Source organism: Bidens hawaiensis, unplaced genomic scaffold (genome assembly GCF_021521415.1).
Source record: "Bidens hawaiensis isolate Kalapana, Puna unplaced genomic scaffold, B.hawaiensis_p1.1 tig00009662_1, whole genome shotgun sequence".
NCBI lineage: Eukaryota > Viridiplantae > Streptophyta > Magnoliopsida > Asterales > Asteraceae > Bidens > Bidens hawaiensis.
Window position 1 is genome coordinate 548,772 of NW_027491725.1, and position 25,056 is coordinate 573,827.

At 33.9% G+C, this 25,056-nt stretch overlaps 2 protein-coding genes and 2 pseudogenes across 4 annotated transcripts; 3 read left to right on the forward strand and 1 right to left on the reverse strand.

Moving 5' to 3' along the window:
* Positions 1-20: 20 nt before the first annotated feature.
* On the reverse strand, positions 21-3,415 carry LOC143533356 (plant UBX domain-containing protein 4-like). Its single transcript, XM_077028176.1, has 4 exons — positions 2,904-3,415; positions 1,715-2,024; positions 1,537-1,632; positions 21-583 (listed from the first exon to the last, which is right to left on the reverse strand). The coding sequence occupies exons 1-4, from the start codon at positions 3,356-3,358 to the stop codon at positions 215-217; spliced, it is 1,230 nt and encodes a 409-aa protein (XP_076884291.1). The 5' UTR covers positions 3,359-3,415; the 3' UTR covers positions 21-214.
* Positions 3,416-13,429: 10,014 nt separating this feature from the next.
* LOC143533381 (chromatin remodeling protein EBS pseudogene) lies at positions 13,430-14,328 on the forward strand (annotated as a pseudogene). Its single transcript, XR_013135342.1, has 3 exons — positions 13,430-13,779; positions 13,868-13,936; positions 14,217-14,328. The product of XR_013135342.1 is annotated as a chromatin remodeling protein EBS pseudogene (transcript).
* A 3,153-nt stretch (positions 14,329-17,481) lies between these two features.
* LOC143533358 (serine/threonine protein phosphatase 2A 59 kDa regulatory subunit B' gamma isoform-like) lies at positions 17,482-20,735 on the forward strand. Its single transcript, XM_077028178.1, has 2 exons — positions 17,482-18,678; positions 20,030-20,735. Exons 1-2 carry the CDS (start codon positions 17,539-17,541, stop codon positions 20,354-20,356), a joined length of 1,467 nt encoding a protein of 488 aa, XP_076884293.1. The 5' UTR covers positions 17,482-17,538; the 3' UTR covers positions 20,357-20,735.
* LOC143533382 (ribonuclease 3-like protein 3) lies at positions 20,704-24,048 on the forward strand (annotated as a pseudogene). The gene is made up of 5 exons (XR_013135343.1): positions 20,704-20,725; positions 21,445-21,546; positions 22,510-22,860; positions 22,945-23,091; positions 23,725-24,048. The product of XR_013135343.1 is annotated as a ribonuclease 3-like protein 3 (transcript).
* The last annotated feature ends 1,008 nt before the right edge of the window (positions 24,049-25,056 follow it).

Genomic DNA, 25,056 nt, shown 5'->3' on the forward strand with positions numbered 1-25,056 from the left:
AAAAGAGACTTCATACTCTTTTAACATGTTTAGGAAGTTTAGAGCATGTTTATGTAGAAAATAAGAAAATGCGTTGATTAACACAAAACAAATAAATATTAAAACCACCCTAATATATAAAAATATAACCATCCAATAACAAGTATCAAGATAACCCAAACGTCCACTATCCAAACAATTCAAAAACCCAGAAGCAAATTCAGTGAAAACATAACTAGAGCTTTTGAATCACAACCGAATTGGCTAGTCCGGCCTCTTCAATCGTCAAGTTCAAATCATTAAGCTGTTTTGGCGGAAACCCCATTGTCAGCAACTGATATGCACCATAGCCACCAGGCCTCGATGCATCAATGAAAGATCGAATGTTTCTTATTGTGTGATGGTTATTGAAGCGCGAAAGCATACGGGTCCCATCAGCCAATCTAAGTTGAATAGAAGTGGATGGTAACGTGTCATCAACAACTAGACCTGCAGATAGGGTTGGGGCTGCAGTTACAGGCAGCGGAGTGACGGCTTCTGTGGCGCCGCTACTGCCTAGGGTTCTACCCACCCCCACAAAGGCCGCCTTGCGGTGTTTCTGAACCTACATTATTCAAAAATATTATTATTACTTATATATGATAAAGGATTAAAGGCATACATGTAAAAAAACTGTAGCCTTTTACTTTATTTGTAGAGAAGTCCATAAGTTTTAATTTTGCGAGATTGAAACACTTGATTTTAGAAAATTAATAATCAACCATTTAGTGGGAAATTCCTTTATGCTCGCTTTACTTAATAAATGAACAAACATGTAAAAAAAAATTATTTATTCAATTAAATGAATGAACAAAAGAACACGTCTCATTCTTCATTTACATTCATTTTTGTTCGCTCATTTAGGTCCGTTTATCTTCTTTTCTATAATCGTTTTTATTTATTAGTTATTAGAAACACTAATTAGTCCATCATGAATCAACTCATCACCCCAATCAAAGTTTTAGAACTAAGCCTTGGGTAATATAAACAAAAGCATCAAACTTTTTAACGAACAAACAAGAACAAAAAAATATATGTTTGCTATTCGTTCACTTGGTTAAAGTTAAACAAACGAACATGAACAAAAGAAATCATTCGTTTAAGTTATCAAGTTCGTTTAGGAAACGTTAAACGAACATACATGAATGAAAGAATCCGTTTGTATAAGTTATCATGCTCGTAAGTTTGGTGAAAGTTAAACGAACAAGCATGGACAAGCTTTGCTCGTGTTCGGTTCGTTATGTTTACAAAGCAAAAGAATTTTGTGGTTTCAAATCCTTGTTTTTCTTATCATAATATCCCTCAATTTTTTTTAAACAACAAAAAGATCATGACTAAATCCCTATTTTTTATGATTTGACAAACATTTTAAAAAAGACTGGATGTTAACTGTACAATAGCTGTTTTGGGTTAACCCTAAACCAAATCAAGACCCATTATCCAACCTCCCAAGCCATTAAGAAATATATTGATGAAAAAAAAAAAATTAGCTACGAAAATTAAATACAAAGGGCTTACAGGGTATTCCTCCAACTTTCTCACAACACTAACTGGAACTGGGGCACTTCCGGGTGGAGGCTTAAGTTCTTCAGGATACTCACCCTTCTTTAAGCTCTGCATCAAAGGTGTTATAGGTTACATAACAATAATAGTATAATTAGAGGTTAAGAATGTTGATGAAAAATAATATTATTACCTCTAAGAAAGCTGTATTTTGGGGATCATCCATGCTCCCCAAAGGGCCATCATTAACAGTGAAACCGTTGGTCCAGAAAGTGATGGTAACATTAGGAGGTTGAGGTTGAGGTTGAGATTGAGGTTGAACCTGCTGAGGTGGAGGTGATGTGGTGTCTCCAGATAACAGTCTTCCTCTTCCAGAAAAGCTTCTGGAGCTTGAAGATGGTTGAAACTGCTCAGGTGTTCGTTCTTCAGCTCCTGCTTGTCTTAGCTGATTAAACAGAGCTTCCACATCATTCCTCTTTGTTGGATCTTGAACAAGCATACCACTGCAATCATTCACAAATGCCAAACATACAGATTCAATCAACATTTAAAACATTTTCAACATAACACATGAAACTCAACAATTAATCCCATATAATAATCGCAATAGCCATCACATGATCCAGTCTGCACTGATTTCTGTATCAACAAGTACAACCACCACCCTACCCAGTAAAAATCCCACCTTTAGTAGAGCCATTAGGAGGATCCAGGGCTCATCTCGTTTTGACTTACAAGAGCAAAAGCCCAAGCTCCGCTCATGAGCTGTTCTTCCAAGATCAGATCCCACTCGTTTCTTATTTATAAATTAATTTATATGCGTTTCAAATATTATATACTTTACGAAAAACCTTAAACAAGCCTTGCTCGGCTCAAGCTCGTGTAGTACCTTCAACAAGCCAAAGCTCAGCTCACCATTAAAAAAATTTGAGCCGAATGCGAGAAATATTTTGGGCCTTAGGTAAAAGGCTATTTTTATTGAATTTGAATAATTAGTTTTCTAAATGGCTTTATTGGGTTATGGTTTGGGCTATGCAATTTTTTTATATATATAAATTATAAATGAGCTTAAATGAATTAGGCAATAAATATATAGAGAAAGAGATTTATTTTAAAGATTTTCTGGCCTACGAGGCTCGAGCTCAGGCTTAATAACTAAACGAAGCTCCGACTTCCGAGGAAAACACCATAACTATAGTATAGACACATATTGCTTCTAATATGATATAAACATCAGCAAACAAACAACTACTAATAGTATAACTATAACACTAGTAAACCACTAAAAGATACAAAAAAAAGTGAATAGACACTCAAAACTATATAATTATAAGCACTAACATTAATCGTATGTACCCGTAAAACACGAATAATATAATTACCTCTTTTGACCACCGGTAAAATACTCCTGAGGCCCATCCGAGTCACTCCCGGAGTCATCATCGGGTCGATTCAGATCCGCAAAGGTCCGAATACGTCCACTGGACCGACTACCAGAAGCCTTCATATCCGCACCGGTATTCCGAGATCGTAAATTGTACGGATTATTATCACTGGCCAATTGGTGCGAAGGAGGCGGTGAAGCTGATCGTGAACGAGACGGTGAAGATAACGGAGAATGAGTATCAGCGTTAGGGTTAGGGTTTTGGTGAGTGATGGGATCATCGTTGGCTTCGAAGAAGGTGGTGACGGCGGAATCGAGATCGTAGTTGTGGGATTCGAGGAAGAAGGTGGCTTCTTCACGGGAAGCAGAGGTTATGTCGGAGAATGCGGTGATTATGTCGTCGTGTGGGTTGCTGCCGCCGGTGGTGGTGTTAATCGCCGGTGAGTCTTCCATTGTTTTGGTTTTCGTTTGGTTTGCTTGTGTGAGAGGGTAACGATTTGGTATATCTGTATGTATTGTATGTATGTATGTATGTATGTATATATGATGCTACCGGGTCGGTGTATATAATATGGGCCGGGATTCTAATTTGGAGTTTTGGATCCAGTTGCATTGGTTTTGAAATTTGTTCAGATAAAGTTAAACGAAGTCCAAAATGTTCCTTCAAAAACACGTAAAGCATCAAATTAATGCTTTTAGGTGTTTTTTGATGGTCATTTTAGACATTTTGGCTCTTCAAAAAGCAAAAAGCATTTTAAAGAAGCAATCTCAAACATGCACTTAATCACAAGTTTTAGTTGGTTGGAAAAATCAGTTTTGATGATTGAAAACATGTTAAGGATGATCAACATATTGGTTAGTGAAAATAATTGTAATTTGTAATAGATTGATTGTGATAAATTGAATTTTGACTTTATGGGTCAACTTATAACTATTTGACTAAGTGGTTTGTCTTACTTGTGAGGTGTTGAAAGTCGTAGAAGTTAGACTTAGCCATAAGATTGTATGAAAATTGGTTAAGTGTACATTACTTGATTTTTGTGATTAGGAACATAATGTGATCATTCTAAGTCTAGCGAATAAGTCAAAAGTCACCAACGGGCTGTCTATCAACATTTTGGACCGTCGGTCAACATTTTGGTCAAAGGTCAATGGTCAACGGTCAACAAAACTCAATTTATAGTCTTCGGTCATCGAGACTTGGACTTTTTAGTCAACGGTCAACAACCTAGACCTTTTGGTCAAAAGTAAAACAAAATGTCAAACTTTGTTCAAAGTCAACAAAAGTCAAACTTTGGTCAAGTCAACAAAAAGTCAAACTTTGGTCAAACTTCAAATAACAAGGGAATTGTTTGGATACTAAGAGTTTTAGGAATCTCTTAGCAAATACTTATAATGCTTGTATGATTTAAGCAGTACTTTGACTTAAGCAGTTGACTTTCAATTTGAACCGCATTCGAGGTGAGTTTCACTACCCCATTTTTTACTTACTTTTGGGGGGAATTCATGCAACATACAAACTTTTTGGATAATTGTAGACTTTTTAATATCTCATGGGTACATAGTGCACTTAAACTGAAGTCCCCCATGCACATTGGACCGTTAACAATTGTACATTGGATCGTTAATGAAAGGTAGTACTACTGGGTTTGACGAACCCCCTCGGTGTAACATCCCCAAAATTTCGATCCAAATTTGACAACTTAGGAAAGTTGAGGGATCAAAAATAATATATAGACAAGTCATGAGAAAATATTAAATAAGAAAATATAAGAAAAATAAGGAAATAAAAATATTTTCTAAGTTAAGTTTTTACACATAAAGAAAATAATAAAAGGAAACTCCATCCCACATCGAAGTATGTAAGAAAGTGTAAGCACTTTACTTAGGTATAAATAAGGAAGATGAAATCCATCCCACATGGAAAGTGGTAAAGAAATGAAAGGTCTTTATAAGAGATAGAATTTCCATAGTTATATTCTTTTATGCTTAGCATGCACCAAGTGGTCCTAGTGGAGGGTGCTAAGCACCCGACGCGCACGGGCTCGGGCTCGGGCTCGAGCGATGACGATGGTGAAGGCGACGACGAAGGGCGTTGGGCGCAATGTGGCGCTTTGATGGCGCACTTTGCACTTCGCACGCTCGCATCGCCGAGAGCCGCCTTAGTATTTTTGGACAACGAGAGTTAGACCCAGACATGACAAGCTATCAAAGACAATGGACCGAAAATGAAAAATGGTATTTAGGGACCCATCGCGATACGCAATGAGTCCAAGAGCACGGCCATCGGGTATCGCGAAGGTCCGTGATGACTCAGAAACACGTGTCACACTCTGGTGACACGTGGCAGCAGGGCAGGACACGTAGCAGGCGTGTCAGACCACGTGTCAGGCCACGTGGCGACACGTGGCATTCATGCAGAAGTGGCTCCATCGCATATCGCGATGGAGTGTAAAACTGGCTATAAAAGGGGAGGCCACGGGCTCATTCTCACACACACCTCCCACACTTTCTCTCTCTACACCGTTTTGCGTGCCGAGTATCATTTGGCGTGACGAACCTCGTAATCCGTGCCAAATACCCGGTGTTTTTCTTGAAGTGCGTGCCAACTAAAAGTAACCCGACATTCCGCCTCGAAGTACGTGCACGACCTAGAGACACCTGAATATCGCCTCGATTTGCGTGCCAATGAATGTTGATTAAGAACGCCTCGATAAACGTTCATATTGAGTAGAAGTGCTGCCCGTATAAACTTAGGAATATCTAACTCCGAATACCGTGCAAAGTAGGGGTTCTGCCTAAGTTATTATTTTATAAATGGCTTAGACCATAGTCGGAGATATAGCCGAACCTTGATTACAATTTAATATTATATAACTTTTCTTAAGCGAATGTTATAGTCAAAATATTGTTTCTTCTTGAATAAGAAACGTAAACAATTACATACAAAGAGTATAATTAAAATAGTATTTCTTTATTTTTAAGAAATATAATATTCAAATAATATAGTTAAATTAATGTTTCTTCTTAAAGAAGAAACTCAGTACAGACGTTTCTTCCTGAAGAATAAACATAGTATATGATTGGTAAATAAACAAGAGGACTAAAGGTCCAAATGCTTTATATAAACAAATGTTTTTATCAAGGTTAAAGCTATACAAAACGGACTAAAGGTTTAAAGCTAGATCGATGATCTAGTTATTTATACAAAAGGTTATTCTCGTACTATAGGTCCGAGGTAACAAAACAAGAAGACAAAATCAGAAAACAGGAATCAGTATCAGAAACTGATTATAAACAGAAAAGGTGAATACGCCCCAAACCTTTTACAAACTATTTTAGAGTCAGAATGTTTGCATAGGATTTACGAATCCTTAAAACCTTGTGTTACAATAATAAGAAACGGACACTCTGATTAAAAGTATGCATGTGTCTGGATCCATCATACATGGTGACTCGGCATTTTCCCGAGGCCATGCAAATCATCAACATGTCTCCGGAAGCTTGATGAGAAATGATTTGTGTATATAACTGATTGTACAAAGTACTTAGGGTAATTTGATCCCAATGTAGTTGGGTGCCCAATGAGTAGTCACAAAGGTATTATTGTTGATTTCACAAAGGTATTAAAAAGATTTTTACAAAAAGTCAGCGTCATTCACCAGCTGTGTGCTGACGTATTTTCTAACCGTTTTACAGGAAATCAGAAAGGTTAGAACAGACAAGCAAGACATGATAGAAGATTGAAGTTATAGTCATTAAATGCTATCTGATGGCTCATATATTTTATATTAAAATATTATAAAGAGTTATGTTTTATAAAGAAATGTATTTAAAATATTAAACGGGTATTTGAATCAGAGTTTTTAATATAATATCTTATTCAAGACTTCCGCTGAAAATAACATATTTTATCAAGTAAGCTTTCAACGGGTATTGTAACCCGGTATTTTACAAATGAATATTTTATATTAAAAAGACTTTCGCTAAAAACAAACCCGCAACTCTGATATATTTACAAAACAGGTACCAACTATTGGTCATACGCGTAGGCCCTAAGTTGGGGTGTGACACTCGGGGCTCTCGGTTGAGGGAGTCGCTGGGCGTCTCATTTACTAGAAACACACTAGTCTTATATTAGACTCTGTGGGTGGCAGCAAACTAACAAGTCAGCGTCGGTCACAATGGAACTCACACTAATGTAACATGATTGCTAGCCTAGTTAACTAGCGGTATTACTAATGCATACATTATCCATGCTTTATTGCTTACAACGTTTACTTACTAAATGAATTTGTTTGACAAACTTGTTTTTAAACTCAAACCCGTGAACTCACCAACCGTTGTGTTGACCCGTTTTAGCATGTCTTTCTCAGGTGTTTAAGGTGCACGTGCGAAGTTGAAATGAGTCTAGGATGCATGGATCCCACTAAGCATCGAATTATGCTGGGAGTCTTTAATGAAATGTTATGTCTGGGCGTCTTTACACGCACTCTGGGTTTTTAAGTGTCTTTCATAAATAATACGCTTCCACAAATGTAACAATTTTATTATAAATATACTTACCTCATTTATGGTGAGCAATAATATTTAATATTTTCCACTATAAATTGAATGTTCGTTATGACACATGGCTAGATCTTGGTATGTCACGCGTCTCACGGTAAAACCCCATTAGTCAAAAATTGAGGGTGTGACAAGAGCACACAAATGATCCAAGGGAAGTGTGATGTTCATTCTTTTGAGGACTACATAAACCTAAAAAAATGTCCAAGTTGACGACTATTTTTTCGATATGAATACGATGTTGCTTAACAAAGATTCTTCAACATTCATGTTGTCGTGTGAGTATTTTAATTTAGTGTTTTTTTTCCTTAGTATTTTATGAGATTTATAGTAGGAATTAATCGAAATTTTGAAATGATATGCATATCTATGAAGGTATTACACGTGTCAAATGTCGTACAACCCGGATGAATTGATGGTGCAATGTGGTGAATGCAAGGCCTATCTATTTTGAGCAAATATCATTAAAAAATTATTATAAATTTATAACATTCATCACAACAAACCTCTACAAAATATAACATCATATCTACATGGATTGTAAACTTTTCTTAAAAACATCAACTTTCTTTAACAAACACAAATCTCTATAAATATTATTAAATAAATTTAAAAAGGTAATATAATATAATATAATATAATATAATATAATATAATATAATATATACGGTTATAAAGTTATGTTAAATTTTATGATTTTCAAAATGTTTTCTTGTGAAATTTTATGATTGTCTATATTTTTATGGTAATAATTACATTCACGTATTTTGTTTTTAATTTTACATAATCTTCTAGATATTAATGTTAATGTTAACTCATTATGACATACAATAACATTTTAGTTTAATACTTAATCATATTGGTATGTTAAACACTGGTTGAAATTAGATAATACAGTTAAAAACTAATCGAAGATTCGATTGGACGGAAATTTTGAAGTTCATACTAGGATAATACGGTTAAATATTTTCATGGCTTTGCTAATATTGACAAATTTGTATAACTATTAACTTTTTATGTAAACAATGTTACTCTCTAATATTTTGTTTAGGTTAGCTTAATGTTAATATATGGTTGTCTATATTGATTTTGTTATTTATCTATTTTCAACCCGTGTGTAACACGGGTACTATCCTAATAATATAATATAATATAATATGTGTGTTTTTGAGTTTAGAGCCCCACATGAGAAGTCATTGACGAGGTTTGAATCTACTAACCTGTTCGCAAATTTCCCCCACATCAATGTTTGCCTGCACTCCTTCATCCGCTTTTTGCAACTTAGATCGCTTTTTGGCATCGTTGTTGGTGCTCTTAATCACATGAGCACATGCTACAATACATACATACATACATACATACATACATACATACATAAGAGTTGTCGACACAATGTGTCGAGAAACACATACGTTGGTAATCACGTAACATGTTTTTTTAATTAAAAAATAGCAATACCATACTCAAGTTAAATATAACAAAATGCTTGTTTTATTAAGTATTTTTTTTCCTAAGATATAGTATTAACGTGTTAGACGATTATAGTTGTTTAAACTTCGTGGGGAGGAAATTTAAAAGTCAACAATATGTTTAAAAAGTGTAACACCCTTGGTAAACACAACATCGTCCCACTCTTAGGCTATCCCACATCGGCCGTGGACAAGAGAGATCCTTGGTTCATAAGTAAATGTATTGCCTTTTCAATCACCAACGCGTTTTGGGCAACCAAAAACAAATCCGTGAGCTCTTCGTGGGCAGAGCGGACAATATTGATGGTACGAGAGGCGGGGGTGTTACAGGTGGTATCAAAGCCACTCTTGTGCCTTTCGGGATGTTGGGACACGCCTCATCGAGGACGATGAGTCCAAAGGAGGGTTGTCTGTAACACCCTTGGTAAACACAACATCGTCCCACTCTTAGGCTATCCCACATCAGCCGTGGACAAGAGAGATCCTTGGTTCATAAGTAAATGTCTTGCCTCTTCAATCACCAACGCGTTTTGGGCAGCCAAAAACAAATCTGTGAGCTCTTCGTGGGCAGAGCGGACAATATTGGTGGTACGAGAGGCCAGGGTGTTACAAAAAGATTGTATAATGTGTTTAAAAGTTGTAATTATTTAAACTTTTAAATTATGTAAAATTACATTTTTTGTTCTTCTCACTTGTATTATAATATTCTATCAAAGTAAATCCCTAACATTACATGTCCAATCCTAGGCTCTCTACATCCTACTTTGTTGTCTCTGAGCCTTTGTAGTCCCTAACTCTTCTTAAAAACATCAAATAACTCTTCTTAAAAACATCAAATTTCTTTAACAAACACAAACCTCTACAAATAGTCACATCATATCTACATGTGATTCCAAACTCTTTAAAAAAACATTAATTTTCTCTAACAAACACAAACATTCACAAATGTTCTTAAAAATGTTTAATTCAATATGATATGATATGATATGCTATGACATACATAATACGACATGACATGATATGATATGATATGATATGACATGATATGATATTATATGATATGACATGACATGACATAATACGACATGATATGATACGACATGATACGATACGATACGACACGATATGATACGACATGATACGATACGATAAGACATGACACGATACAATACGATACGATATGATACGATACGATATGATACAACATGATACAATATGACATGATATTACATGATGTAATATTATATATGTGTGTGTGTGTTTAGGGACCCACATGAGAAGTCTTTGAAGAGGTTTGAATCTACAAACCTCAATTCAAACTTTATACCTATTTAATGTAATACTCAACTTTATTTATCATTATTTTTATTTATAAACCTATTATTTATATAATTTAAAGTATTTGACCCGTGTATAACACGGGTACCTAACGTGATATAATGTATTTAGATATAAAATGGGAGGAGGGAGGCAATTAGCTTTGATGCTATTGTCACGGTGAGAAGTTGACATGACTACTACTTAATTTATGGGTGAGCATGGTTCGGTTCGGCTATTGGGTTCAACCCAAACCGAAACCGAAGCTATTGGTTATTTTAGAATACCAATCGATCGGTTTTTGGTTATTCGATTTTTGATTAATTGCGGTTGCGGTTTCGGTTTTCTATTGCGAGTAGACATTACAAAATAAATAAAATAATTCAAAAAATAGAATACCTCATATATATTGAATTTAAAATACAAAAATAGGCACGTGTTACATGGAACCAAACAAATACAAAGTTGTTTGAGTAGTAGAATTTAAAATTTAACAAAGTTCTTAATTAAAAAAACCATTAAAAGTTTGGCCGAATCTTCATTCATTATCCTATTTATCTTCAAAGTTTAGACCCAAATCATCTTCATAATCTTCATCACCGTCAATGGTAGATTCTTTTGGTATTTTGTTTGCGGTCATAACATCTTAAAAAACACGTAGAAAACATAGGTTCGATTAATCGGTTCGGTTCATTTTTTTTTTAAAATGGATAACCGAACCTAAACTCAAAAATCATTTTTCGAAAAACTATAAAATTAATCGTCGTTAATGCTTCGGTTCGGGTTTTTTTAGTTCAATTTTTCCGGTTATTCGGTTTCGGTTCGTTAATTCGGTTTTCTGCTCACCCCTAACTTAAATTCACTTCTTAATTAACCAGTCACATGATAGTAAACAAAATTTTTTCATTCCCTTCATGCGACGTCTTAATTTAACCAACTTAAAATGCCATATAGACTTATTATGGTTAAAGAGAAACCATTTTCACACACTTATCTATTGTCTTGTTCAACGTTATGTATGGAATCAATGTTCAACATCTGGAATAATTTGGTGGTTGTATATGCATGTTATATAATAATAAGTAATACTTTTAACTAAACATGAAAGGCTAATAAAAAAGTTTTCATGTAATGAGTGCTCATATGATGTTCATGCAAAAATCAAAATGATGATTCTCCGAAGGCTTTATCAACAAACGTCCATTTTATCATTTTTTTTTTTGTGACGAAACACCAATGGACTTTTAATAATATGCATCTTCTCTATGTTATAACGTGACTAAGTATTTGGTTGTACTTATGGTGATCACATGTCAACAAAATAAGATTTAGCGAACATCGAGCTTCATAATTAAACGTTATATGGTCTACTACTATGGTTTGAAAATCTTAGTGGTAACTTAGAAAAACCATTTAAAACTATAACGCGTGTTCAATTAATTTTTTTAAAAAAATTATAAAACACAAAATTTTTGTTACATTTTCAAATACTATAGTTGTTTTTATTACATATATGTAAAATTAAATGTATTATATTTTCTTTTTCTTATCATAATAATTTAGTGTTTAATCATTGTTGACCCCCCCCCCCCCCAAAAAAAAAAACACACACACACACATAGCGGTGAATTTGTCGGGGAGCCATAAAAAAGTGTGAAACCTAGGAACCATGTGTTTTACATAACTCTTTTAAAACATTTTGCATATAAACCCATTTAGAAGTTGTGTTGTTAAAGAAACTAAGATAAAAAAACTAGTTCACAAAAGTAATTTTTTTTACATAAATGTGTGTGTTTTATTATAACGCCATTTAAATGTTAAAAAAATTGTTAAAAGTTGAATTTTTGTTACATATAGAAATGAGTTTTTATTTTTAAACCGGTGGTTTTTCGGTTCTTCACTTTTTTTAGTTCCTTAATGAACCTCATACACAAACAAAGATTGTTATACACCATTTAATGTCATGCCATTAATACATTTTACGTTACATTCATTACCGACTATAAAACTCATATCCTCACACTTTATTATGAAATTTTTGTTAAAACTCTAGTTTTACCTTTTCTTTCTCAGTTTCTGAACTTCAACATTTTCACTTAACGATCTTCGTCTTTTTAGCCTCGATCTCATAAGATTTTCATTGTTTCTCGATTTTTAGGTCTAAATTTAGCATCAGCAATGTCGCAACAGATTAATCCTAGAGAGGGAGACCTAAATTCGTTCACCATCAAGGGTACCAACATAACTATCAAAGGTATGACATCTCTATTGTGTATCAATGTTCCGATCCTCACTTTTCTCAACTTTCTCATCCATCACGGATTGGGAAAACTTAATTTCAATTTATTAAAAAGTCGATTTTTTTGGAAGATTTAATGTGCTTTTAATTACATCAACCATTGTGTATCAAAGTTTATATCCTCACTTTTCTCGACATGTTCAGCCCTCACAGATCGAGCAAACTTAATTTATGTTTGTTAAAAAGTTGATTTTTTGGATGATTTAATGTGCTTTTGGCCATTTTGAAAGATTTAGCGTGTTTTTAAGTTATATCGGCCATTGTGTATCAAAGTTCCGACCTCACTTTTCTTAACTTGTTCAACCCTCACAGATCGGGTAAACTTAATTTATCTTTGTTATAAAGTTGATTTTTTGGAAGATTTAATGTGCTTTTGATTAGATCGGCCATTTTGAAAGTTTTTGCGTGTTTTTAATTACATCGGTCGTTGTGTATCAAAGTTCCGATCTTCACTTTTCTCGACTAGTTCAACCCGCATAGATCGAATAAACTTAATATTTCTTTTTGTTAAAAGGTCAACTTTCGAAAAATCTATTGTTCTTTTGATTACATCGACCATTTTGGAAGATTTAATGTGTTTTTAATTACATCGTCCAATTGTGTATCAAAGTTCCGATCCTCGCATTTTTTGACTTGTTCAGCTCTCACAGATCGGGAAAACTTAATTTCTCTTTGTTAAAGGTCTGACTTTTGGAAAATCTATTGTGCTTTTGATTACATCGACCATTTTGGAAGATTTAATATGTTTTTAATTACATCCTCTATGTATTTAAGTTCCAATCCTCATTGTTCTCGACATGTTCAGACCTCACAGATCGAGAAAACTCAATTTCTTTTTGTTGAAAAGTCAAATTTTGAAATATTTAACGTGTTTTTGATTTGTTTGTGTGTGTAGCCAACGATTGCGTGTTGTTGAGGCCTAGCAACTGTAATGAGAACCCTTATGTTGCTCGTGTGCTTCGAGTAAACAAGGAAAGGGTTAAAATCCGATGGTATTACCGACCAGAGGAGACGAAGGAGAGGAGAAAGAATTTTCATGGCAAGAAGGAGCTCCTCTTGTCTAATCATACTGATACGCAGAGCACACGAACAATCCAAGGGAAGTGTGTTGTTCATTCCTACGAGGACTATATAAAGCTAGAACGTGCTGGTGTTGACGACTACTTCTGCCGATTTGAATATGATGCTCCTAAAAAACGTGTCGTTGAGGCTAAAGTCCGAGTGTGAGTATCTTGATTCGGTCAACTAGATGTTATAATCTTATAAACTACTATTTTAGTATTTGATGATTTTTATATGATATATATGAAGGTATTGCGAGTGCAATATGCCCTACAATCCGGATGATTTCATGGTGCAATGTGATGGATGCATGTCATGGTATGTCTTCTTCAAATATCATCAAGAATATTACAATCACATGCATAATATAAATGCTACAAAAGAGATATTTTATTATCATTATCTTGGATACAAAACTAGTTATTAGAGATGATACACAATTAGCTGACTGGGTGTGTAACTTTGATATAATTGTAAGGGTGTGCATGGGTCGGATGTTGGTTAACGGATAACTTAGAAATTAATATAACTGCACACTATGTAATTTCGTTTGCATACTTCTGTACATGTTATTGATACAAATCCGCTTATTTTGTAGGTTTCATCCAAGATGCAAGAACATGACAATTAAACGTGCAAAGCAACTAGACAAGTTTTTCTGCTCTGTGGAATGCTCTATTAATGGTGATGCAAATGCTTCTAATAACTAGAGTGCTAGTGCATCTTCATTGTGTTAATGTATTAGCTTGTATCTCAGTTTGTATGGGGCAAAAGAGTTAGCGTTTTTTATTTTATTTTAATCTTATTAAGACACAATTCAGAAAGGGTATACCCCTTTTATTTTATTGTAATCGTTTGAATTGTTAACCTTAATGTAGATGTTTAGTTAAAAAATCTTGTATTTGCATAATGTTTTGAATTTCCAGATTCCATTATGGATGAGTAAATGGTACAAGTATCATACTGGTATCGAATCGGGTATTGTCCGTACCAACTTTTGAGGTTTCGAGATCGGTATAGTACGATTAGGTACTGGTATTTTACCGAATTATTGTCTTCGGTGCCAGTGATGATTTTCAATATTGATATTTTCAATACTGGTACTGAACTCACCCCTATTTTTCACCCTCGATTACTTTGACGAAAAGACATCCCCATAACCTTTTATTCGCGTGAATTGCTGCTATTGTCTTGGCCCAAAAATGATACTACCCGCTTTTAAATTTTGACCAACACCTGGCAACAAGTTTATCGTGTTTTATAGAATAAGAATCATTTGTATTTGATTCAAACACTTTAAATACACACTAGTTTTTATAGTCTATGACGTCATCATGTTTTCAATATGTTTGAACTGATAGTTCAACCAGCTTAGATTTCAAACCGGTTTTGAAAACATAGGCTAAAATACAATTAAAATTATGTTACAAAAAGACAGCCGCCGCTTGGGGGAGTCCAAATTGGTTGACACAAGCGTCAAAACTCGTGTTGTTGAAAATGTGACTTGTGAATGATAGAGGTTTATTCAAATAAAGTACATTATTTAATTAGTATAAAAATAGCATTATTACATTATTACATTTGAGATTGAAATGTTTAAAGTATAATAAAATTAGCTCAAAACAATAAATTTTGAAAGTTTTGTTCAAAATGATGAATTTGGTCCATAAATCAAATATAACAAATATCCAAACTAGGGATGAGTTTGGGATAGAACAGGTAATTCGAAATATTTGGTAGTGGTACTGGTACTGAAGTATTCGGTTCGGTACCGGTACTATACCGATACCAAAAACTAAAATCTTGGTATCAATTCGATACCGTTACCGAAAATGCTTATCCCTAATCCAAACAAGTTCAATGTAGTTTGGTGCATATCATTTTCCCAGTTTTGTTTCTTAGCGTTTGGTTTTTAAACATATAGTACTGAAACTGACCTGTAATTTCGAATGTAAAAAAAAACCAAGCTATTGGTTATCGATTAATTTGGTTAAGATTCGCCCATATGACTACATCACCCATAATTAACGCATTATCTTATTTTCTAATAATTGTGATTTCTAAAAAGATATTAGATTGAAGGTTTTATTTTAATTGAATAACTAATTTAAGCCGTCAGTCTTGGTTAAGTCTTTTATGGACATGTTGCCGAATTTTTTAAAGCAACTACACATAATAATATGCCCGGGACATGTATTATATTTTATTATTTTTGTCTATTTATTACATTTTAATAACTCGATTAAAAATATGTTTATGCTTAATTTCTTTGAATGAAGACTCGTGTATTAAATAGAATTTTTAGGTAACGTGTTTGTAATCCATAACTTATTGGTTTAGTGGTACGGTCCCATCTCATAAATACGAATTTGTTAGTTTAAATATTTACGAGTGTAAGGTAAATGCGAAATCTTGTTCTTCAGATTTTAAATTAAGAAAATGTCACACAATAAAAAAACACTTGTATGTTAGAAAGATATAGATAATAAGACGGTGTTTGTATATTAGAGCTTAAGTGTTTTCTTTTTTAAAAATGAAAACAAAAAATGTGTCATGTTCTTTTAAAGATAACTTTTAAAATATGCCGTATTCATATATTTTTTTTGGTTGGATTTACACACATTGTAAGTCGGATGACTTTCAAATTAAGCTCACGTTATATAGTCTAAATGACACACGTAACTTTAAAGCGCACTCTGCACTAGCATGTCAATGGTCCTCATTCGATAGCCTGAAAATGGCATATCACCGCACTCCTAAACTCATCCCGAAACATGTGCAGAAGTCTAGAATGGGTTAGCTTACGCTGATGAATCTATAGTTTAGAAAAGCACCCCCACTTCGCATCCCACATATTAACATGCCCCACACACCATATTTAGCTCACCATATTTTTGCTACTGTCGTGGGCTTCCACTTTTTGCCACAATCATGGACTTCACACACACAGTCAACATGTGTCTCATCCACTTTAGCTCAACCTTAGTCAAAAGCTTTGACCACCCCACTCATAGTTACTTCTAAGCATACTTAACATTACGCTTAGTTACTACTTTAACAAAGTTAATTGTGAGCTTAAAATGCCATTACTACTAATGTGACTTGATCCTGCTAGACCAAGTTGTCATTAATCTCAAATGATAATCAGTTCTTACTAAAGTTCATTGCAATGCAACTTTTTACTAGTTATGCAAATCCAAAACAACGTCTAATGCACTCAACATCTTCTAACTTGTATCAATGTTTATTCCGATGTCTACTAAAATGCCATTGACGACAATAAACTTTCAAATGCGTACTTAGACTGTCTAAGTAACATTTAATCCAAAACTAAGTCTAACTAAAGAAGAGTGAGAATCACATAAACATTTATAGATGTTGTTTAACTACTTATCGTACATAAAACGATTTACATTTCTAGCTCACAATTCTCACAGCTCTTTAATCAAACATCTTTTCTATTAATATATAAAGATCTCTACTTTTAATCCTTTTAACAAAGGACCCATGCCCCATTCATCAACTCTTAAAATATAAACATCACCAAACATTCTCATAAACTCCTTTAGTTTTAGCCTTTTTTTTGTTTCCATTTCATCTACCAAAACAATTATTATTATTATTATTATTATTATTATTATTATTATTATTATTATTATTATTATTATCCTTGATCTCTACTCTCTCATCTGTCGGTCACACTCAACACACTCTCTCTCTCTCTCTACAAAATTTGATTTGAATATTCGAAATCACTCAGAACCCACTTCCCCTGTTCCTCTAAGCTTCTTAATCATCAAACTTCCAATTCAAACCCCAACACGTTCAATTGAAGTCAAACCCCCAATTCTTGAACCATTAAAGGTACGAGCTTTATTATTATTGTTATGTTTATATTCTGAAATTGAATTCAGTTTAATATGATTAAGCAAATTCTAAACAAGCTTCCAAGGAAATCATCCTCTAAATCATTACACATCGCTGATCGAACCAACGAATTGGATTTATCCGTTAATAATTCCAAACCCAATTCATCATCTGATAAAACCCCCAAATTGAATGAAACCCACAAATCAAATACTGATTCGACACCACCCGCTTCTTACGAACCGTTACCGAGCTTCCGGTCGGTATTGAGTCCGGAAAAGCATAATTTGTTCATCAAGAAGCTGAACATGTGTTGTGTGGTGTTTGATTTCAATGATCCTGAGAAGAATGTTAAAGAGAAAGAAGTAAAGAAGCAAACTTTACTTGAGCTAGTTGATTATGTGTCGTCGGTCACCTCAAAATTCACTGAGGTTACGATTCAAGAAATTATAAAAATGGTGTCTTGTAATCTGTTTCGGGCGTTGCCGAATTTGAATCAAGAGAATAAATTGTTAGATGCTTATGATCAAGAAGACGATGAGTTTTGTATGGATCCATCGTGGCCGCACCTTCAAGTCGTGTACGAGTTTTTTCTTAGGTTCGTGGCTTCACCTGAAACGAATGCGAAGGTTACTAAACGTTACATTGATCACGCGTTTGTTTTGAAGTTGCTTGACTTGTTTGACTCGGAAGATCAACGCGAACGAGAGTATTTGAAAACGATATTACATAGAATATATGGAAAGTTTATGGTTCACCGTCCGTTTATTAGAAAAACGGTTAATAATATATTTTATCGTTTCGTGTTTGAGACGGAAAAACATAATGGTATAGCGCAATTGCTTGAAGTTTTGGGGAGTATAGTGAACGGGTTTGCTTTGCCTTTGAAGGATGAACATAAGTCATTTCTTGTTCATGTTTTGATCCCGCTTCATAAACCTAGGTGTTTGAGTATGTATCATCAGCAGCTTGTGTATTGTGTTTGTCAGTTTGTTGAGAAAGATGCTAAATTGGCGGGTACGGTTGTTAACGGGTTGTTGAAGTATTGGCCGATGAGTAATAGTTCAAAAGAGGTTATGTTTCTTGGTGAATTGGAGGAGGTTTTAGAAGTTACTCAAGCTGTGGAGTTTGAAAAGTTTATGGTACCGTTGTTTAGACGAGTCGGTCAATGCCTCAACAGTTCACATTTTCAGGTATGTTTCATCATGAATATTGACATTTTTGACCCGTTTAGTTTTTAGCTAACTTTTTTATTATTTATTTCTTTTGACCCGTTATCAATAAAGTATTAACATGAGTTAACTTTTTCTTTGTCTATTATTGTAGTTGTGTGAGACTGTGAGTAGTTAATGTAGTAAGTAAAGATGATTACCATATATAGTTAAAGAATTATTGTTTAAAGTAGAATCACTTAGGATGTTATACGTGTCGGATGAATTTTGATCTTATTACCCATTTCGTATTTAGCTCACCTTTTTTGAACCAAATTCGTCTATTCTTATAAATGTTGTTTATTTTTATAAATGTGTAAATAGTTGTATTAAATATGATTGCCAGATAAAGTTAAAGAAATAATTTGTAAAATAAAATAATGTAGGATTTTATACATTTTGTATAAATTATTATCTTTTTGACTGGATTAATTTTTAGCTAACCTTTTTCTTATTATTTTGACTTGTTATGAATAAAGTACAACTTGAGTTCGCTTTTTCTTTGTCTATTAAATATGATGATCACAATTTAAATTAAATGAAAAAATGTTTAAAATAAAATAATTTATGATTTTTTATACATTTTTGAAAGTTTTGACCTTTTTGACCCGTTTCATTTTTTAGCAAAGTTTTTTATTTTATTGACACTTTATTAATAAAGTACAACCTGAATTAACCTTTTCTTTTCTATTCTTATAATGGTGTAAATAGTTGATGCATTTAATATGATTACGATATAAATTTACAGAAATAGTTGTTTATAAATAAAATAATTTAGGACCTTATACATTTTGGATTAAGTTATGTTCTTTTTGGCCCGTTTTATTTTTATCTAACTTTTTCTTACATGTGTTGACCCATTTTTAGTAAAGTATAACCTGAGCTCACTTTTTATTTTTCTATTCTTACAACTGCTAAATGGTTAATTTATTAAATATGATTACCGAATATTATTAAAGAAATAATCGTTTGAAATAAAAGACTTAGGACGTTATACATGTTGGATGAATATTGACCCTTTTGACCCGTTTCTTCTTTATCTAACCTTCTTTTATGTATTTTGGCCCGTTATCAATAAAGCACTACCTGAGTTCACTTTTGCTTTGTCTAGTCTAGTCTTATAATTGTGTGAATAGTTAACGTATTAAATATGATATAAATATAAAATTAATGAAATGACTGTTCAAAGTTAAATAATTTAGGATGCTTTATATGTTGTATGAATTTTAACCTTTGTGACCCGTTTCATTTTAACTAACTTTCCCTTTTCCTAATTTTGACCCGTTTTCAATAAAGTACAACCTGAATTGACCCATTTCCATATACATGACAGGTGGCAGAACGCGCATTGTTCTTATGGAACAACGAGCATATAAGGAATCTAACAACTCAAAACCGCAAGGTGATTCTGCCCATTATCTTCTCCCCGTTAGAGAAAAACACACGTGGTCATTGGAACCAAGCTGTTCAAAGCCTAACCTTAAATGTCAGAAAGATATTCTCGGATGCCGATCAGTCAACATTCCAAGAATGTCTGGTCAAGTACCAAGAAGACGAAACCAAAGAGAAGGATACCATCACAAAACGACAGTCCACATGGGACCGCGTAGATGCCATGGCAGCCGCCAAAACCACCATCGCTACCGCTACCAAGCAATAATGATTTTTGGAGGTTGGGGGATAGATACTTAAGGTTTTGGTTTCTGTATCTTATTTTGTTTTGATTTGGATTTATTCAGTTTTGTGTTGTATCATATTGTTTTTTGTGATATAAAATTGAGTTTGTCCCGCTTTAAGGTAAACAGGTTAAAACAATTTTATGTTATGTTATGACTTGGGTAAAGATATTGCGCCTTTAGGCGAGCACACCCCGTTCTCAAAACACATGTACGCCCCTGATTTTCGAGTAATAGTTACAAATTGATAAGGTGTTATGATTTCACAAGCGGTGTGAGTGGGGCTCCATGTAAATGCCGATTATGATATCGATAACCTAAATGTATAAGAATGATACAAAATGGATTGGATGGTATCTATTTTTACAATTTAGTTGCTACTAGATAAAGTTTATATACCAAAACTAAACTCATAAAAAGAATCAATGCACATACAAAATTGGTCAAGATTGTGATAAGTCCATGATAGATTAAAAATGGCTAAAGAATTGATATCAAAACCTCATCTAGTTAACGAACATTGTCTACACAATGGACCCTGACAAAACGAGGGGCCGACGGTGTTTGTCCTGTTTTGGGCTCATTGTGGAGTTCTAAACGAGAGCCACCACGTGTGTTCTACTTCTTCTTTAGCTTGGTTGCCTTGACTTATATTGTTTTTCTATATTGTTACTGGACAACAAATAAAAAGTTTGGTGCCGCAAGTGACTTTTATTGGGCCACTTGGCGGCACTGAACTGGTCCGCAAAGTTTTTTTTGTTTATTCAGTTCATTCATCGTAACGAACGTAACGAATACCGATCGAGCGCCAATTTTTTTGTGTTCTTTTTTAGTTCCAGGATCGACAACAAAATGCTTTTACCAGCGCTCGGGTTTTATTGATTCGTGTCACCCCTTTGGTTCACCTCAACTTTTATACTTTTTTGTTTTATATTTGGTTTTAATTCATGTACAATAACACGCGTTACCGAAACCGACACACTTAATGTTAAAATAGTTTTTTAATATTTTAATTGTTAATCACCCCCACACATTTGATTAAACTGAACTGAATGAATCCTTGGATGGGAAGTAAACTCAATGGCGTCTTCATCATCTTCATGGTGGCAGTCACTGTTCTCTCCGGCGAAGAATCCGTTGACCGCTCACTGCTTCAAACGCCTCCAAGAATACGGTTAGCTACCTTTCAATTACAATATTAGGGTTTATGCTGTCTTCTTTATATATTCACCATCGATTTCAATCTGCATTTCGTTGACTGTATGCCAATTTAACATTTGAATTCAAGCATCATCTACTCTGACCTAATTGTACACATGTACCCCCATTATACTATACATACATCTATATGTGTTGTAGAACTCGCTAGTCGGCGGTGGGGTACCCAGGGTTTAATCGGATTGGAACTTCTATATGTAATTTCTCAAATTATTTTTATATAATTTTTGACATGGTATAGTTCAATCTCCAAACGTAAACAATTAGACGTAAACATAACAAATCAATGAGTAAAAAAATTTAAACGTTAACATACTAGTTCGTGGATCAGGTCAGGAACTCGGGTTAAAAACTAGGTCCGATTTTGGGCGCATTTGACAGTTTACTAATTACAATTTTCACAACACTGTGTATATCTATCATTTATCTAACTGTATGTGTTAAATTAGGGATTGCAGCTAAATAAGACACTCGGTGACTTAAATATTAGTTATTTCATGGTTTGATTACATCTCACATTCTCACAACAGTGAATACTTGAGATTTTAAATGCTTTCTGACTCAATTATGTTAGCAGCCAATCTTAAGATGGTGACATCATCACAAGACCAGAAAATTAAACGTATCAGTTCATGGTTCGGGTCGGGAACTCGGGTTTAAAGGGTTAAAACCAAGGTCCAATTTTGGGTGCTTTTGACCGCTTAACGATTTGTTGGTCCTGTTAGATCGGCAACTATTCATGATTTTTACAACACTGTGTATATCTATCATTTATATAACTATATCCATGAAATTAGGGCAATTGCAGCTAGATAATACTCTTTGTGACTGTAATCTTAGTTATTTCAGGTTTTGAATACATCTTGCAACTGTGAAAACTTGAGATTTTAAAAGCTTTCTAACTTAATTTTATTAACAGCCAATCTTAAGATGGTAAAATCATCACAAGAACAGAAAGCATTAGAAAGTTTAAAGGAAATGGAGAATATTATCGGGTACAAATTCAGGAACAAGTTATTATTACAACAAGCTTTTACACGTCCAAGTGATCAAGAATCTGAATCTTATGAAAGACTCGAGTACGTTGGTGATTCGATTCTCAATTTTTTAATCAGTAAACAACAATTCTTTTATGTACCCAAATCTCTCACCAGGCTCATTAACCGCCTTACGAGCTGCTAAGGTTGACACTGAGAAATTAGCGCGTGTGGCAGTTAAGTATAACTTCCATAACTACCTACAACATGAGAATCCAATGCTTAGTAAGCAAGTATGTTATTCCAAATATTTTTTTTCTTATAGCTTTTAAATAGTTCTGTATGTAAATTGTAAACTTATTCTTTATTTTGTGTAGATTCGGGTATTTATTAAAGCTATTGAAAAGTATCCGTTTCATTCGTATGGATTAATCGATGCTCCAAAAACTTTAGCTGATGTTGTTGAATCCACAATCGGGGCCATATATGTTGATAGCAACTCGTCAATCGATACTACATGGGAGGTTTGACTCATTTATGCCTCCTTTCGTTTAATTTATGTTTCTATTCTATAAATGCCGTGGTTGTTAATTATTATTGATCTTTTTGGTATGGCAATTACATGTATACCCTACAAACCTGGAAAATCTTAGATATGCTCATACAAAACTAAAAATATCGTATATGCCCTTACAAAGTATTTAAAATATCAAATATGTCTAATTCATTAAAAACAATATAACAAATGACCATTTTATCTTTATTTTTTCTAAAACTTTAAAATTTCATATATGTCCATCTTTATGCATGGCTCAATTACCTGAAATTTCATATATCTCCATCTTTATACATGCTTGTCGTCAATGTCGTTCAAAATCCAAAAAATTAACGTTTAAACAAATGCAATGGAAAGTGGTAGAATGATCATTAAGTAAAAATTCATTAAAGTTGGGTGTATATGATATATTTAGTTTTGGTTGGGTATCTATGGAAATTGTCAAGTTTGTAAGGGTATATATGAAACTAATAATTTCAATAATAATAATGATAATACTACTAATAATAATAATAATAATAATAATACTAAATTTTATGATTTTACCTGCTAGGGAAAAACATAATCTGAGTCAAGACATGTTTGTTTTTGTGTTATTTAGGTGGCTAAGATTTTATTGGAGCCAATGATTACTCCTGAAATGCTGCAACAGAATCCAGTTAGGAAGCTTAATGAACTCTGTCACAAAAAGAAATTAAAAATAAGATTTAGAGATAAGTGGTCAAAACAAGGGGTTTATGAAGTTTTTATTGATAATCAACTTAAAGGAAAAGGTGTATACAAAGCAAAGAAGGAGATTGCATTAAATAGAGCAGCTGAGGATGCATGTAACAGCATTTTAAACGACATGAGTACTACAGAAAACGTAATTGAAAGCTTAGAATAGGTGAGATAAGGGGTTTTTGTGATTCTTATTGAAGTCATTTATCGGCTTTTTGTGTTTTGGTAAATTCACGAAATGTAGGCGACGCTGTAACTGCTCATAGATAATGAGAGCTGTATGAATTTTGTCTGGAGGTACTATTTTAGCTAAAACACAAAGCCATACTGAGTTGATTATGCAGATGGACAGATCACAGATGGTACATCCATATTATGTTGAAACCTGTTTTATAAAGAAAATAATCTGGTTCTGTTTGAAACCTATTTTGGCGGATTAGATTTGATTGGGGCCAGTTTCGATTTTAATTTTTGGGTCTAGTTTGGGACCCCGAACCCTCTCAATTTACAGCTCTAGGGAGCTGGGCTAACAATTTAGACACAATACGCGATACGGATCTATACGATTTTAACATGTATCGGGTATGGCTTTAAACAGATTTCGTGTACTAATTAGGTAGACACGAATCGACTTACTAATTTTCGTGTCTAAACACGTAAAATACTCGTTTACCTGTTAAGTACCCATTAGTACGTGATTATATTTTTTTTTATAAATAAAATTATAAAACAATATAATATGCTATATACCCTAAAGTTTTTATATCAAACAATTGAGCACGGTGTACATCATGCCAATCCAGCATCAAGTAGATGGCTCACAAACCCTTTTCCGATTCTTCCAATCTGGATCTCTAGTAGTCCGGTGGTTTCCCTCCACAGCTCCACATTTCCACTAGTCACAACCCTTCGATTCCCCGGTCTACCTCTCCACATCTCCAATTCTCCGGTAGTCCGGCCTCATTGCAGTTATAAGTACGTGTTTCTAAACAGCTCTTATCGTGTATACATGGTATTAAAAGGTTCGTGTTTAGGTTTGGGATACATGTACACGATTAGTTTTTGTATCATGTACACTATACATGTTTCGTGTTCGTGTCTTATCCTGTACGGGTATACACAATATGCCAACTCTACTATGGAGGATGATAGATTGCTGGACAAGTAGATTAAACCTATGGGCCCGGCTTCTTAACATACATGGATTTGAAGT

What these genes read in the sequence shown, in the direction of transcription:
- LOC143533358 (XM_077028178.1), top strand. Translation starts at nt 17,539, where the DNA reads ATGATTAAGCAAATTCTAAACAAGCTTCCAAGGAAATCATCCTCTAAA. An exon ending in TCAACAGTTCACATTTTCAG is followed by an intron (nt 18,679 to 20,029) that starts GTATGTTTCATC and finishes TATACATGACAG; the next exon opens with GTGGCAGAACGCGCATTGTT.
- LOC143533356 (XM_077028176.1), bottom strand. Translation starts at nt 3,358, where the DNA reads ATGGAAGACTCACCGGCGATTAACACCACCACCGGCGGCAGCAACCCA. An exon ending in TTTACCGGTGGTCAAAAGAG is followed by an intron (nt 2,025 to 2,903) that starts GTAATTATATTA and finishes GAATGATTGCAG; the next exon opens with TGGTATGCTTGTTCAAGATC. An exon ending in GAAAGTTGGAGGAATACCCT is followed by an intron (nt 584 to 1,536) that starts GTAAGCCCTTTG and finishes TGAATAATGTAG; the next exon opens with GTTCAGAAACACCGCAAGGC.